At 37.5% G+C, this 14,896-nt stretch overlaps 1 protein-coding gene across 3 annotated transcripts in view; it reads right to left on the bottom strand.

Annotated features, from left to right (window-relative positions):
• Positions 1 to 14,896, bottom strand: part of FAM120A (family with sequence similarity 120A) — a 93,424-nt gene that overhangs the window by 72,354 nt on the left and 6,174 nt on the right. For all 3 annotated transcript variants that reach the window (XM_019505044.1, XM_019505045.1, XM_019505047.1), the window contains exons 2-3: positions 13,709 to 13,955; positions 6,324 to 6,406 (exon numbers count right to left, since the gene is read on the bottom strand). In XM_019505044.1, coding sequence (XP_019360589.1) covers positions 6,324 to 6,406; positions 13,709 to 13,955 — 330 coding nt within the window. The remainder of the gene's footprint in view (positions 1 to 6,323; positions 6,407 to 13,708; positions 13,956 to 14,896) is intronic.

The raw sequence follows: 14,896 nt of genomic DNA, 5'->3' as shown, positions 1-14,896 counted from the left end.
CCGTAATTTCCTCTTTTCTGCAAAGGCCTTTCAAGGAAGTGAAAATATGGAAAAAGGTTTCAAAAGCAAAATAATTGGAAGGAAGCTCACCTTATATCTACTGGGTTAGTGTTTGGCATTATCCTGAAATTGCAGGGTTTCCTTTCCAGTTGAAAATAAGATATGTATGCACATTTTATGAAAGCTGATTGGCAGACAAAAGGAAAATGCCCCACTGATGCATTTTGAAAAGATAAAATAGCCATTTTGTAGAGCTATTTGACAAAATGTAAGAATTTCCCATGACAAGTCTTGCAGCTGTAAAAAACTTTTTTGTTAAAAGCCTTATCATCAGTTTGACAGCCTAACAGTCATCAAGATACATTTTATCCAAAAAAGAGCACTATAATATTTGCTATAAGTGGATGGCACTGCCTCCTCCACTATGGGGAAGGGGAGGAACTTCACACCTGAAAAACTGCAACATGGAAACTGCCATCCTAGAACAAATTTAAATTTCTACCTAGCATCTGTAACCTATAAAAATCCACAAAAGCAATGGTAAGGTTTTGTTTTTGTTGCTACGTAAGAAAGATGTTAAACTTGAGTTTTATTTTAACATTATTGAGAGAAAGGACCTCAAACACTTGCCAGGACACTGGAACTAGAAAATAAGTTGATCCTAAACCCAAGTTATTTTCTAGTTCCAGTGTCCTAGCAAGTGTTCAAGGTTCTCTCCCTCTCTCTCAATAGTGTTAGAATAAAACTTTAGTTTAACACCAGTCAAGTGGGCACAGGCCAAGCAACTGCAAGGTAGGCAGGGCTGCATTAGCACAGCCTGTGCCCACCCACCTACCTGCCACCAACAACCATGTACCATGAAGCCACATATTCTGTGGCAGGCACAGTCCCTGTTAGCCATATCCCCAAAGTCCCTGGCCCACTGGTAGCCAGACAGACTCAATGAAGCATCTCTGTGCACCAGATTTGGTTTGGGGACTGTCTGTTTGTTACCAGTTCTCAGTTTGCGTGACTGTTCCCAGGACTCTGCTCTTGACCTTACACTGTCTTGACCTTTTTCTTTTCTTTCCCAGATAGATCCATTAAAAATGACAGCTGTACCCAGGACAAGCTAAATAGAAATAAAGTAAAAAAAAATATATACATCAAAGCATGATTCATTTTTTTTAAGGAAGGCAATGTGGATCAACTCTTTCTTGTTGAGTTCTGCTCCATTTTCAATAAACTCCTTGTTCAAGATGGTCATTCTAAGGACCTTTTCTCCTGATCAATGAATAAGATACTCTCTCTCATTCACTCTGAACATTATTATTTACCTGAACTGCCAACAATTGTTCAGGTAATTTAAAAACAGAAATAGTCAACACCCTGGCCTAAATCAGGTTACAGCACTTACAGTACTTTTTGTCTCCTATTGTAGCAATAGCAGTACAGGCAACTTAATTTAACATTGGCCACAAGTGGTAAGACAGCCCCTCCCTCTGCTGGGCAAAGCTTTTTGTCCATCTGTAGCCACTGAATGCAGTCAGAACAGAAATTTTCAGCATTTTACTCCAAGAAGTTTTAACACCCAAGCAACAAGAAATAAATAATTCTTTCCTAATTTTACTAATTAGAGTGGGTTTAATTTCCCTTTCCATTCCCACTGTTTTTCAGGAATCTTCAAATTGAGCAGCTACAGCTTCTTAACTTTCTATGCATCTTTAGAAAAGTTGCTTTCATTTTCCTCCCCCTCCCCCCACTAATACTCCAGCACACAAGAACAATAAAAGTAGCATTTATTTGATAGGATAAGCACTTTTTTCTTCCCCAATCCATAGTTGGTTGAAAGCAAACTCTTTCCTTTCATGTAAATCACTACTCTGCTTATGTACAAAAACACGGAGAGAGAGAATACCACAGAAAAACAATACCTGCACGCTAAGTTACCAGGTCCTCCTTTTCCTGCTAAACTGAAAGGTCCAAGTTCCCAGAACTCTGAGGTGGCTCCAACTCCAATCAAATCAGAGCTCAAAGTTACCAACACCTTTAAAAAGACAATACTATCTAACAGTCTTACAGCACCTCAAAGATTTACATGGCACGGTTTTGTTTTCTCCATATCTAGAGTCAACCAAAAAGTCACTATAGCCAGATTTACAATGACATAATTTATGAAACTATGCCAAAAACCAAATAAAAACAACTCAAAGGGGCAATATCTCACGCACAGAAAAGTGCAAGTCAAGGAAAAAAAAATCATTTTAGTCTAGAAACAACTGTATAAGCTGAAAAGCAAAAAAGAAGAAAAAACCCTTAATGTAAAGGCTAACAAGGCAAAATGAATTTTAAAATATTTTATTTTCATAATGCCAAGTAATTTCCTACAAATGTTACAAGTTCCTTATTAGATATGGCTGTTGCCATGTTGTCCAAGCAATATTTTGATCTTTGGGTTATATTACACATGCAAACAAAAGTTCCTAATGGTGGGCATCTAGGATCTCAAAATGTTTAGGGTGCATTAAATGAAACACACAAATTTATCAAATAAATATATTTACTAATTTAAAGTTAAATACAGATTAATTTAATAATCTAATGTGTCCGCGCATGTGTGCATGAGTATAGACAAATTCATTCTTACTCCTTTACAAATTTCTCTGCCACTTGTGTACAATGCAGCACAAAAAAGCAAAAATTGTACTTGCTTTTATTTAGGCAGCCAAGGTTCTTTGGGTGAATCTGATATCTTTTATTAGACCAACATAAAAATTGTTGGAAAATTTTTTTTAGCAAGTTTTCAGATTTAAAAAACCTTTGTCAGGCTGAGGAAGTCTCTGCAGTTGGTGTGTGCTCTTCCTGGATGGAATGAAAAGTAAAGAAGCCAGAGACTGGGCTGGTATGCATACAAGATAGGCAGTCAGTGAAGATAAGATGTAAACTGAGGGGGGGAGGGGAGAAAAGGGGGATGAATGCAGCAGTTCAATAGTGGAGAGGTACCTGGGAAGTCAGATGTCAGGCAGGTTATATGTCATAAATCCAATATCTATATTTAGCCCGTGACTTCTTGTATCCAGGAGACGGATGAAGTGAAATTCACAGGTTCGCCTCTGAGAAGTGTTTTATAAGTTTCCTTGGAGGATTAGAACACAGAGATTGGAGAGAGAGTGGTTTTCTTGTGAGAAATGTGCCCCCACAGGTAACTGGGTTTGCATTTCTTGTCATGGCATGGTCTGGATCCCTTTGGTGTGTTCTGGGCCTGAGGAAGTTTGTTTCTGGTGAGGAGGTTAGCAAGGTTTGGTGCTTCTTTGAAGGCTAAAATGGGTGGTTCTGGGAAGATCTCTTTAAGAGTAGGGTCCTCTTCCTAGTATGGGTTGCAATTGTTTGAGGACTTTCCATACGAGTTTGAGGGGTGATATGTCATAACCAGTGGTGTGCGATTCGTGGGGGATTTTCTTCTGTACTGCAGCAAGTCTTCATGTGGTATCCGGGTGGCTCTTTCAAACGTGCAATTTATCTCTCTGGAGGAGTGTCCTTGTTGAGTGAAAGCCCTTTTAAGACTAGTGAGGTGGTAATCCCAGGTACTTTCCTCAGTGTAAATTTGGTGGTATATCACAGCTTTCTTGGTATGCTTAGGGCGATCACTTGTTCTATGCAGATATGTATGTTGGTCTGTGGGTTTCTTGTATAACGTGGTCTGTATTTTACCATCCTGGATAGTGATCATCATGTCTAAACAGGAGATATTGGTGCTGGAGTATTCAAGAGATAGTCGGAAGGAGGGATGATGATTGTTGAATTTCTGATGGAACTCAATCAGTGACTGCAGGTTTTCAGTCAACATGATGAAGATGTCATCGATACATCTCAAGTATACCAAGGGTTTGATGGTGCAGTCCTTGAGGAATTCTTCTTCCAGGTGGCTCATAAAACCCTTTGAGGATTAGTCCATGATTTTTTGTATCTAGGAGAACCTTACAAAATCCAGGAGAAACTTGAAGAAAACCACTCTCTCTCTCCAATCTCTGTTCTAATACTCAAAGGAAACTTACCAAACACTTCCCAGAGATGAGCCTATGAACTTCATGTCATTAACCTAAAAAAAAAAAATCATGAACTAAATACAGTCATTGGATTTATGACACAAAACCTGCCTGACATCCAACTCCCCAGGTACCTCTCCACTATTCAACTGCTACATTCATCCCCCTCCCTCCCCCCAGCCTGTCTCTCACACACTGACTCCTCAGTTTGCATCTTCACTGACTGCCTGTCTCACATGCATACGAGCCCAGCCTCTGGCTTCTTTACTATTCATTCCATCCAGGAAGAGCACACACCAACTGCAGAGACTTTCTAAGCTTGCCAAAGGGTTTTTAAACCTGAAACCTTGCTAAAAATAATTTTCCAAAAATTTTTTTCCCCCAACTATTTAAGTTGGTCTAATAAAAGACATCAGGTTCACCCAAAGAACCTTGTCCACTTATGTCCTCAGACCAACCCAGCTACAATCTGCACCCCTGTTTTATTTAGTGCACTTCATTTTTGAATTTTTCTTTCATGGATCAGAGAACTTCCCAATGTCTCAGTCCAAAATACCAAAAAGGGTGTTGTGGATGCCACTAGTAGTTCACCCACTATTCTAACAAATCAGTGGATGGTTCTTCTTCCTCCTCCTCCTCAGAATTTCTTATGTGCTTAAACCTACCTCCAAATTCAACTTTTAAACTAACTGTAGATTATACACTGGTCTCCAATTCAGACATAACTGGAGCAGGAGAGGAAGGGACTTCCTTTAGAAGTACTATAGCTACCTCTCCTACACTGACAACCCAAAAAATAGGTTTGGCTTTGCTGCTCACCTACAGTTTGCAGCAGCACAACTTAACATGCATGTCAGAAAGCTGAACAGCTTGATGTCAAGTTTAAGGGAAGTGGAAAGTGGTAATTTTAAAGACACCATCATCATCCTATCCTTGTAGTAGTTCAGTTACTCCTTCTGGTGGCTTTTGGCTTATTGACCACTTTTAACTTTCAACATAAAAAGGGGAACCAGTAGAATAAGAGTTTAGTTGGTCACTGACACCTGAAATGCTACTCACAGGCCACGCCAGTTAATGGGGAAACAATGGGGAGAAACCATATGTGCCTTTAGAAAGGATGCAACAGATGCATGAAAGTTTTCCAGATTTTTCATTTCACTGGAAAAAACAAATATTTTTATTATCTTGGTAAAGGATTGTGATTTTTCAGTTTGGCCAGCAATTATCCACACAACTCTCTCCTGCCCTTTTACGGTGCTTGATACCAACACGAATGAAATAATTATCTACACCTCCTCAGTACCGTTTAGGCATGGAAAGCTTTTTTCAAAACGAGGTGCAGATTCTCACGTGGCATAAAGGACCATTATCCCACAGACACCACCAGAAAACCAAGTTACATCAGCTGAAGATCTGTCCTAACTGGAACTGTGTGAGAAGCAGAGGAATTAATTGTGCCTATTTTATTAATGGAAGAAGTAAAGGCAGAGAATTTAGGAGATAAAATCCTCTTCAGCCATTAGGTTACACTTTAGTCTCCTCACATGGGCATGGTATTGTTGAGAGGCTTCAAGGAGCAGTCTCACATTTTTTAGCACCCCACTCTATCTTCTTCAAGTTTTAAAAAATTCATAATTATGAATATACATTATTACAGATAAGGAACTAATTTTAGCAGCCATGTAAATGACAAAGTAAAAAATGCATAGGACCAATAAAGAACAATACTTCATATCCATGTAACGTTCAATTACACAAAGTAAGCGTATTTTACAGAAGAGACAGAAGAAGAATGCACAGCAGTACAGAGGCAACTTCATGACATAAAATAAACTCTTTTACTATGGAAGCTACACACTTCGCACATTCATTGAAGGCCATATCAGTATAATTTATACTGCTCTCCTATGTATTCCATTCTCTGGTTTACTGACACCATCATTTCAAGTCACGAATGATTAACTGCATAGGGACTGTATGTACTTGAACCAGTCTTGATACATGCCAACTTGTCCTTACTGTTTTCTCTTACTCTTTTACTAGGAACAAGTTTTCATGTATTAACAACCACCAATTCCTTTTCCTAGGAAAAAATAACACCATGAAAAGTTACATCATAAACTAAGGTGTGCCTTAATAACTATTTGTGCAGTTTTCATGTAGCTGAAAGACACCCGATGTTCAGTGTCACATGTGACCAAGCACCTTAAGCGTTAATCTAGTGCTGTTAAGTACAACTATGGTTTATGCTACAATGAATTATTAGTTTAACTGCTAATAATTAGATTAAGTTGGTACCTTAAGTGAGGCTAGTGGATGTTCTGGACCAAGTAAACTCCAATGAAAGGAAGCCAAATCTTCATCAGGTAGAATGTGATTACCTAGAATATAATATTCAGAACTTTTTTTAAAAGTACACCTTAAAAAAAAAGTCACTTTTTTTGCACACTGATTCTATAAGCAGCAACACAAATTTACAGTCAAATCCTAATCAAGGTGTTTACCCAAGGAAGTGGAGGAATTAAGTTTGTAAATTCTTATCAATGACTTCAGTAAAAAAAAAAAAATTAGAATATTGCACTTATAAAAGAGTAAGTGTTCAAAAGACTGTAAAGCCTATTAACAGCGTAAATTTAACGCACTTCCACACTTTTAAAACCCAACCTTAGTTCTTAACTTTCCAAAGTATATATATTTGAATAGCTAAGTTTTACTTCAAATAATTATATTCTGATTTTTTTTCCTATGGGGGGCAGGAATGGGTTTAAATAAATACTTGTTTGGGATTATTTAGACATGGATGATCCCAATTGAGCAGTAGGTTGGATTACATCAAGGGTGACCAACAAGTGGCATGGACAGCCCATGTATGACATGTGGCAGACCATGGAGGGAACAGGCAGCAGATTGGGTTTGGACCAGAAAGGAGCAGCAGAAGATCAGGCAAGGTAAAGGGACCAAAATGGCATTTGAAGATTGTACAGGGCTAATTTGTGGCACAGCTGCCAAAATGGTTGGACCCCACTGGGCTAATGGTGGAAGCCAATGGAACAAAATATATTTGAAGCAGTTAGGCTTTTGAGACAAGGATGCAGAAAATAAGGAGAAAAAAAACTTTTGAAATAAATAACGAACACTCATTTTTAAATCGTGTATGTGGTTTCCCAGCTGGCCTAATTCCACTAAGCCTTAAAACCATTAAAAAAGATTTACCCTAGAAAGAACATTATGCATGAGAGGTATAAAGACAAACTGGCTTAATGTGGCAATGTTGGGTTAAAGAAGGGTTAGCATAAAAATCCTACTTCAATAGAAAGTTGAATTCCAAGCTAAAGCTACTGTTTCTCTACATTTTTCCCCTAGAAATTCCATGTTCCAGTCATCCTTACACATTTTTTCAGTTTAATATGAACACTTTTAAAACAGGTTATCAAGTTGCATGGTTCTACTAATTACTTATACTGAATACAACTTGGAGTCAGTTTGTTAACTGAGGAATGAACGGCACTAGCAGGTTAACTACTTGATCATTACCCTTAAATGATTTTAGCAAAGTGGAAAGTCATTTATGATTTTTTTCCAAAGCACAGTTACATTACAATCTGAGAAGGGATTGAAAAAACAGGAGGAGATCTTCAAAGAGGGGAAGAAAGCAAGAAAAAAAAAAATCACTAATAAAACCAGCAAGAGAACACAGCATATCTGAAACTAGATTTTCAAAACAGCTAGATAAAATCTTTACCCTTTTTCACAGAAAATTTAATATTTGGGGGGCAGGGTTGTTTCTGAAAAGTGACAGCAGTCTAAGTTTTCAGTGCCTATTTAAAAAGCAGGATTTTTCAAACTTTCCACAAACCCATCTTCCTGAACAATATTTTCACATACACCACATACTATTGCTGTGGCTGTCATAGCGATTATTTACAAGGAAAATTAGAAATGTAGTATAGTTTAGCTGACTTTTAATGCTATTCACCATGCAAAAATAAGAAGAAAATTCAGCACCTTCCTATCAGTCGCCCCCTTGCCAGTTCAGCAGCAGATGCTTTTTGGGCAATGGTTAGTATAAAAACAACCAACCAATATTCCACAATCCTTACATGAATGGAAATTTTAAAAAATGGAACTTTATCTCCATGCCTATTCAATCCTTTACCTCCTTCTGCAACTGTCACGGAGAATAAATTATTATATTATTCCTGAGAACATGCAGCAATTAACTGGAAGATTATAAATATATTTCATGCAGGCATTCAAATGCTTTTCACATACCAACTGTAGAACAGCACTACCAACCGCTGCATCACTGGAGGCCATGTAAGATAACACTCCATTGTCCTCTACTAAGGCTGAAAAATTCACCGAACCCAAGGAAGTCAGAAACTTTCCTGAACAAGTTCCATCAACACCTATAAAAACTAAGATTTGGTTGTAAAATATTTAGACTTTCAGTCTCTAGGTCACAAAACCAACTCTTGTGTAATCTTAATGCATCTCCCCAGTTAAGCCTCTGTCTATATTTGTAACAGTCTGATCAGAGTAGGTAAAATGAATGATTTTAAATCAATCAATCAATCGGATTTTTATTGATTTTTTATTTTTTTTTGTTAAGATGCTTTTTTAAAAAAAAAAACAAACAAACCTATACATAGTTTTATTTTAAGATGGGTTAGAGCTCAAAGATATCATCATGGAATAGGGATTATAACTTACTTGAGACAATATATTCATGTACCCTTTTTAGAAAAGTTTTATAAATAAGTAACAACAGGCCATGGACTATATTAGGGGTCCAATCTTATGGGGTTCCAGAGGCTCTTCTACAGATTACTAAATATTAAAGAAAACCACTCTACCCAATGGGACTTAGTGCTCAGTCTACTCTAGAAGATCCCATTAAGTATCTCTGTGACACTTAGTTTCAGTTCTCAAACTGTAGATTTGTCTCTCCAGAAATAACATCCTTGTTAACAACAGTATATGGAGATGAGAGAGAACAGACCTGATTACCTATCAGCCCGATTGTCTCTCTGCAAGTTTCTGTACACAGAGTCAAGCCTTTACCTCTCTCTAAAAGTGCAAAGTTTCAAAATGTTAAATGAACAGAGGATTGTTGGGGGTGAAGTAGACCTGGGCAAGGAGGAGGAGCCTGGAGATAAATGCAAGAAGGGAAGGGAAACAAAAGAGAAACATTTTGAGCAGGCTATTCTAGAAGTCTTGAGTGGTAAGTGTCTGTGTGTAGCCTCTCCAATGATCCGAGATCTAGCGAGGGAATGGTATGGTTGAAGGGAAAACCTATCATGGTAGCAGGCTTGCAAGGCCATAAAAGAGACCCTGTTTGGGAATATTTTAGTGCAGGTTATATCAAACAACAAAAATGCACTTTTTGTAGAAAAAGGTGATTAAATCGAGGCTTCCTGATCAGTGATTTAAATCTATTTGATTTAATTCAAACCCACCCTGAGTCTGATTACTTGATAATTCTTCAGAAACTAAAAGACACACAAATGCAGCAACCTGTTCTGTGTACTGTTAGGTATTCTAAATATTAAGAAGTACATCATATATATATATGAAGTGTATGTCCTTCAAAAATTCTGCAAAAGAGCACAAATAAGTGCACACTACATCTCAAACCAAACAAGTACTTCTTATATAGTATAGTCATGAGAAGGAAGAGATTAACATTGAACATGCAACCTTAGCACTAAACTTTCCCAACTCCTTTTAATTGCACAACTCCTTTTTGTATTGCCCGCGTATCATCAGTTTTTTTAAAGAAAAATTATATGCAAATTGAAGCAACATCCACATAAAAAGATTATTGAAGCCCCTACATCAAAACATGCTTAGCTTTCCATTAGCCAAGATTCACACAAATGTTTTCAAGTCAATACTTAATGAAGAGTTCAACCAAAGAAAAGAGGAGTTTGGCTGGGAAACATTAAGTACCCACTCTAGTCAGAAAAGGGCAGTGATTCCCAAAGGGGGTAGTGTGGCATGAGAGTAGATAACATCCCCCTCTGTGAGGAGGTAAATGCTCTCCTCCCCTGCCTGGCACTCTGCACCTGCCCCAGCTGCTCTTCTAAAGACTGCTGCCACCACTGCAGTAGCACATTTTACTGTTAATGGAAAGACACAAAGCTGCACTTTGCAGCCTGGCTCTGGCAGGAGTGAGAGCCCCCTCAGGTACAGCCCAGGAGTCAGGAGGGGCAGATAGTGGGAAAAGCAGGGCAGTTTTTTTTCTGCTGTCATTTTTAACAGTATATCTCAGCACTAGTATGACTTCCTCTGGCAGGAGAAATTTTTGGGGGGCGGGAGGAAGTAAGTGTGTGTGTGTGTGCGCGTGCAGGAGAAATTTTTGGGGGGCGGGAGGGGATAAGTGTGTGTGTGTGTGTGTGTGTGTGTGTGTGTGTGTGTGTGTGTGTGTGTGTGTGTGTGTGTGTGACAACCCTTTTCAGGAGTAAGAGCAAAGTGTGCCACTAATTTTAATTCAGGAAAAAAAAAGTTCATATTACATATCAAAAGTTTGGGAAACACTGAAATAGGGTGTTTTGGCACCATCTTAACTGCTCACTGGGTGGGGCACTCCTTCCTATACTACACTACTAAGTTATACCTGCACAGTACAAAGACTTTCTTCTCTAGTTACAGAGCACTGTGGGAGAGAGAGGGAAAGACTTGTAACCTACACCCACCATCTTCAGAATGTGATTTTTAAATCCTCAAACTTGCAAAATAACTAACATTATATATTAATTGAAATACTCAACTGCTAAGACTATTTCACTGCCAAGTTTCAGTTCCTTAGTCCAAAACGCATTAATAATAAACTTAAAAAAAAAAGTCTTCATTTCACTTGCACTAAATAGCACAGCTTTCTTTCCCTCAAATGTGAAGAATGACACCCAGAAAATAAATCATCAGTTCTAGAAAAATTTCAGCCCCAAAAGTTAACCTTTCGTGAAGTTAACCTCTGGAACTAAAATCCAAAAGAGAAGTAGAAACGAATCCATCCAAGAAGATTGTTCCATATAGCCAAGGCAGAATGATTATTCAATTACTGTTATGTGAGTATCACTCCCCATATAGGCACTCCATTTTGGAATAAGAATGACTCCCCCCTGGAAATACCATAAAAATTAAGACAGCAACCTATTTAGACTTGTTCTAGAATAAAGTCACTCATTTCAGAAAATGCCCACAAGGATGAATTACACAGCCATAACAAAGTAAATATTTCCCTCTAACTATGCCAGCCAATTTCTCCATGTAGACAAGCTCTTTGTAATCCTCACCCATGATGGTTATCTTCACTCATCAATAAGGTTCACAGAATAGTATAGGGCCCTAAAGGAACGTAATTTGAGGCTTGTGGAGCCAAACAAGCCAGGACAGCTTAACTTAGATTCTATGAGCTGAACTGCTTTAACACGTATTCCAGGTTACAGAAACATTGGGCTTGTACATTTTAAATTTTGATTAGAATTACTGAAATATTACTCTCTCTCTTCTGAGAATTTTGAGCTGATAGTTATTCTTGAAGACCTTGGCAATACTTTAATCCCAAATACAGTTTTATAAAGTTTGTACCACCATAGCGCCTAAATTCAGCAACATGCATTATAACAACATTAAACATACAGCACAGCATTGATACGCCTGAATAAATGTACCTTTTAAGTCTATTTTCCATAAATATGCAGAGTTCCTAAAGACCCTTTCCTACCGTTCCATCTGTCACCCTACAAAAATCGTAAAACCAACTATGCTGCTGGTTTGATATGTACACAAGGTTTGAACCAACTTGAGAAGATGCAAAAACAACCAACTTCTGATCCTTTGAGAAAAAAACTGTCTATAGGTTTATGAAAAATTTTCAGTGCAATATAAATCAGCTTTCAGGCAATTCAAAGCACAATATCAGCACCTTTAAACATAAAAATAAGACTTGCCTTTATCTGTTTAATACAAATTAAGGTATATTTGCCTGGCAGGGGCCAACTGAAGTAGGTTATCAATCACCACCGACATAAAACTTCAAGCATGACTAGCTGTTTATCAGTGCTTTGGAAAAATATTGCACGAGTCTCATTTCTCAAGATTGAACTGATGAATCCTGAACAACACAGATAGCTATAATTCCATGGTAGATAAAGAAAATACTATTTGTGTATAATTCATCATTTTGTACACTACTGGTTAGGAGAATTACCACAAATTGTAATAATTATGGTTTCCACAACTTTAATAAAAATGCATTGCAAGACCCACCAATACTACAAGTCCCTTAATCTTAAAGCCACACAGTTAACTCAAAATTTGTGTTTCAATTCCAAAATGTAAATAGTCATTTTTCACTGCCACCATTACCCAACTCTGTAACTATTTCAACATGGAAAGAAAATGTGGACTGGCAGGATCAGAAATATTGCCTCCTTACTGTAGACGCATTGCAGTTTCTTTTTTAATTACCCTATACACGGTTCACTCTCTTCTTGCTAGGGAAAATACATACTTGGATTTCGTTAAAGTCAGTAAGTTGACAAAAACACTGGCATACAGAAGGAGCAATGTATGGAACTTTTTATCTGCAGGTTTCAAAACACTTTAAAATTATTCTCATTTTATGGAGCATATGATTTGCCCAAAGTCATGTAGCAAGTCAGTGGGAGACATGGGAATAAAACACAGGTCTCCCAACCTAGTTTGGCATTCTATCCAGCATATCATGATCAAAAACATACATAGTCAGTATTTTTGGGAGGGTTTTTATTTTGGGGGGGGGGGGGTTGTTTGTTTGTTTTGTTTTTTTTTACAGTTTTTCTTTTATTTTCTTTTTAAAGAAAGTGTACTAATCTACGTAAGTCTTATTATTTTGAAGGCTGTCATAGAAAACCTCAGTACCATAGGAAATGGGACCAGCAATTAATTAAGAGTCATTATTTCATCAGGCAAAAGTCAAACAGCAGTCTTGTAGCCAAACACTATCTACCCACACTTTCCCAGCAGTGTCACTCAAATATATTATTCTTCAGTTCTGGTCTTACATTGTTCTGTAATAAAATGGCTGTTGAGCTTCATCTCACTGGATGGAGACATGAGCCCAGGCAACTGTAGTTCTAGAAATTTACACTTGTACAACACTTTTATGCTACTATACCAAAGAGGGGGAGGAGAAGTGATCAAGTTAAAAATACACTACATAATGGCAGGGGGGTTGGTTTTGTTTTTTAGCATAACACACAGCAGAAAGAGTACACAAGTACATATGCCTAAGTCAAAATTTAAGATTAATAAGATCAAAGTAGAGCTTAAATGTTTACCAATTAACACTGCCCAAAAACTGTTTCTCTTCACAAACTCTGAAGTTATTTCAAATGCTTCTTTGAAATGACCTTCACAGATGTTCACAAGACATTTCTGCAGACTCAAAAGTTGGCTGCCCTCATAAATGCGTAGTGTCCAGAGAATCCTAACACCACTACAGCATAGAATGACAGACTTAAAACAGCTCAGACACAAAGGGTAGGAAAATGGGTGGTGCAATGGAGAAGTTTTGCCTGAGTCCTTCCACTTGGCTAAAATTATACGTTTAAAAACAATAATTTATTGTTAAAGCAATTTAAGTTGTAAGTCTTGCTAGTCATGTAATGCAAGACTTCTTGAATTACTCCACTTACCTAAAAGAGCAGCAAAAATAGGAAAGCGATTTGGATTCAGGTCCAGTTGCTTGGCAACTTCATGCATCAGATATTGGCTTGTTGTGAGACTTTTCCCATTACGGCTCAGTTTTAGGGCATGGGCACTGAAATAGTAAGGGATGTTGCACAATGCATAATCGGAGTCATATGCAACCAAACCATGGAAACCTTTTTCTCTGCAGAAGGCAATTACTTCTTGATGGTGATCTTCAATGCTCTGTGCAACCTATATAAGAGAAAGAGTAATTAGAGGGACTGCTAAATTGCAACAATCTTTTTTTGTGTTTACTATCATACATTAACATCCATAATTATACTTGAAGAACCTAAACATTTGCAGGATATTTCAAATAAACAAGGATCTCAGTAACACATTCTAACAATATGTCTCATACAACAAAATAAGTAGTGTGATGTGAAAAAACTAAGGTATACAGACTGAAGTGATATTACTTTATGGTAGCTCAGTAATATCAAACTAGGTTTAAGAAAATTTCTCATATGGAACTACTTCACCAGTAAGAGTCAGTAAATCCACTGAATAGTCTAAAGTATACACTTTTCTAGCCACTGAAATGGCTGGAAGAAATAGGTTCCCAAGGAGCATATAGTTACAGAGGTCTCAGCTAATTCAAAAAGAGACCAGTGCCTGACCCTGCCAATCAGTGAATTATCAGACCAGAAAAGGAGGGACTTCTGTAAAAAAATATTTAAAAAAAAAAAAAAAAAAATCAAATAAGTATCCAACCAGCCTGCAGTCCACCCTTCTGAAAACCTAAACTTATCATCAACAACTCCAAAAATTACACAAGCTAAAACTGCAGTGCAATTTTTAATAAAAATACAAAAAAAGAAATCAGTAGTGTGTTTCTGAAAAATGCACTTCTTTACCAATACCTGTTACCTGTTACCTACCGCACAAATCTTTAGTCAATTATTTGGAAACCCCCAAAGACTGGAACAACCAACCCTCAACAAGTTTCTAATTTTAAAGACAAAAGGTAGCAGGACACCATACCAAACAAAAAAGGATACGCAAAAGACAAAAAAAGAAGTTTCTTTTACCATACTCTTTTAATATAACTAGAAACTTCGACATGGCCATAAAATAGTATTTCTGCTAGGGCCAAAGCTCTGTAGAGTTTAAGTGTGTATTATACAACTGTG

The sequence above is a fragment of the Gavialis gangeticus genome, unplaced genomic scaffold, assembly GCF_001723915.1.
Source record: "Gavialis gangeticus isolate Ggan-Ray unplaced genomic scaffold, GavGan_comp1, whole genome shotgun sequence".
Lineage (NCBI taxonomy): Eukaryota > Metazoa > Chordata > Crocodylia > Gavialidae > Gavialis > Gavialis gangeticus.
The sequence above is the reverse complement of the archived record's forward strand: the minus strand, read 5'-3'. Positions and strand labels throughout refer to the sequence as shown.